This window comes from Oculina patagonica, chromosome 4 (assembly GCF_052425735.1).
Source record: "Oculina patagonica isolate OP01 chromosome 4, crgOcupat, whole genome shotgun sequence".
NCBI classification, from domain to species: domain Eukaryota; kingdom Metazoa; phylum Cnidaria; class Anthozoa; order Scleractinia; family Oculinidae; genus Oculina; species Oculina patagonica.
The window spans coordinates 59831831-59834402 of record NC_135761.1 but is presented as its reverse complement, the minus strand read 5'-3'; the positions used below and the strand labels follow the sequence as shown (position 1 = coordinate 59834402).

General features: G+C 39.1%; 1 protein-coding gene across 1 annotated transcript; it reads left to right on the top strand.

The window, feature by feature from the left end:
• Positions 1 to 748: 748 nt before the first annotated feature.
• On the top strand, positions 749 to 2572 carry LOC144647788 (contactin-associated protein-like 2). Its single transcript, XM_078507486.1, has 3 exons — positions 749 to 1116; positions 1214 to 1331; positions 1809 to 2572. Exons 1-3 carry the CDS (start codon positions 772 to 774, stop codon positions 2420 to 2422), a joined length of 1077 nt encoding a protein of 358 aa, XP_078363612.1. The 5' UTR covers positions 749 to 771; the 3' UTR covers positions 2423 to 2572.

Sequence of the window (2572 nt, the reverse complement as noted above, 5' to 3'; positions counted from 1 at the left end):
CTCAGACAATACTCAGACAAGCAAACCGAAATGGCGGACGATTTTCCTGAAACACTTTCTAAAGCAGCCGGTATTCCTTAGACACTTAGACAAATCGAAAACTTCGCCTAGATTCCTTCTATTTCTCTCAGAAGGCGCTGATGTTTTTGAGCCTGTTTTTTAGAGCCCGCGCGCTTCGCTATTATCTCTAAATTTTTTCACGCACGTAAAAAATACTCGTCAGTGAAAATCCAGCATTGTTTATTTTACAGGAATGGTCTTCATACTACAGCACTATTTAAAAAATCCTCTAACCCTTTTTTTCTCACGGACGAGAAAAAGAAAAAGTCTAAAAAAATAATCGCAGGAAAGTAATATAATTTATGCTGGTTTTAAATATTCACAAGGCTCACAAACACTTCCCAGCAATGCAACAACTATCATCACGTCGACACATCAAGAGTCATAAATATTAAATTACCGTTAACGTTAAGCTTATCATTAGTATTAACCGCACCTTAAAATTGAATTTAAAAAACTCTGAAACTCTGAAACTCTGAAACTTTTGAAATCTTTCAACTTTTTTTTTAAACAGATGTAAGACGCGATTTTCAAGACTTGTACTCCACCGTCATATTTAATTGTCTTAATAACTTCTAATTAAAAACTATAAATTATATATATGTGTCATATTCAGGCATTAAACACGAAAATAGCTTTAAAAGGCCTTCTTCAATTCCTGGTGTTTATTCAAACTTCGCCTTTTGTGGTTGACACGCCACGCGCTGAGCTATGGCGCAACTTTCAGTAATGTTCCTTCTTTCAGCTCACATAGCGATGGTGTTTGCTATGGAAAAAAGTGCTTTGTATCGAAATCCAACAGGCGACTTTTCTGTTGGCGACTTTAAGCGAAATCCCTTCCACTACTTATGGGTGAAGAAAATAACATCGTCCATGGTGGCAGATCAGTTAGATTGCACTTTCCTTTGTGTTGGTGAACCAAAGTGTTATTCGTTTAACATGGCGGCGTATCCTGACTCGAAAGGCCTTTATCTGTGTGAGTTGTTGGCCACTGACAAGTACAGAGCAACTAAAAAGTTTCACGCCAATGCTACCTTCCATCATTACAGTCCTTGGGTAAGACGCAATTCATAGACATAGTTTGAGTCATTTGTAGTCTTGCTCTAATTACAAAACAGTGTTTATTGCTTATCTTTTTGTGCGTTATTTTCAGTCTCCATGTGTAAGCGATCCTTGCAAGAACGGTGCTACCTGTGTTCCTGAATATGAATTGAACTCCTATCGCTGCCAATGTAAACTGGGATTCTGTGGAACTCATTGCGAACTCGGAGGTATTAAACAGCCTTAATTCTTTTTTCAATCAACAGCGATGGTCGTTGTGTTTAATTAGGCTACATGAGCATAATTTTGCGTAAACAAAACAGGTTTCTCCACTGACGTGTACTGCAGGTTTTGTTTTTTAAGTTCTTCTTGGTCCCTTTTTAAGCTATGGATTAATGAATTCTCAACGATGGATACGATAGATACCCAATGTTTGCCGTTTACAGTTCACTCTCAGTTGTTCGTTTAAAAAAAATCAATCTTATTATATATTATAATAGCCCATTAAATGGATCGATACTGGGCTTAGCTTGACTTGCGTGAATAGATGGGTACCTTCTGGGCGCAAGATTGTTCCTTTGAATTTATTTTCTTTATTAAACAACAGGTGATACTTAAAACACAAAATATGTTTCTGCTTTGTTGCCATTGCTTTCAAAGTTCGATTATTATTATCATTATTTTATTTTGCTTTGTTTGCCTCTCAGGAGACAAAACCTGCAGTGAAATAAAAGTTTGCATTCCCAAAGCTCCAAGTGGTTCTTACGTCATCGACCCTGATGGAGAAGGAGGCGTGACACCTTTCACTGTTGACTGTGACATGACTGACAAGAACGGGGTTGGCGTGACGGTAATCAGTCACAACACTGAAGACAAAACGCGGGTGAATGGGTTTCACGAGCGGGGCAGTTACTCGCGTAACGTTACTTACACAGAGGCAGATCGTCTTCAGCTGGAACGTCTGACAGCTTCATCTGCTTACTGTGAGCAGTATATCAAGTATGAATGTCGTCAATCAGTTCTCCTTTACAACGGTAACATGTATGGCTGGTGGGTGTCACGTGATGGAGAGAAGATGACGTATTGGGGCGGAGTGGATTCGACTCCATACAAATGCGCATGCGGTTTAACCAACACCTGCGCAAAATCCAGTTACGGATGCAACTGCGACATAAATGACAGTACATGGCGAAGGGACAGCGGCTTCCTCACAGACAAGTCCAAGCTTCCCGTGATGCAGTTAAGGTTTGGAGATACTAGTACCTCCGGTGAGATAGGATATCATACACTTGGAAAATTCAAGTGTTATGGGATCATCTGAGACTCACAAACTGGCGATTGGTTTCTGTTCAGTATATCTTTGTATTACTACGTAATTGCATTTGTAACATTAAGGAAATATGTTTGCCTTAGATAAGCCTCACTTGTAAAATAACTAAATGTTACATATGCTAACACGTTTTAAAACTGG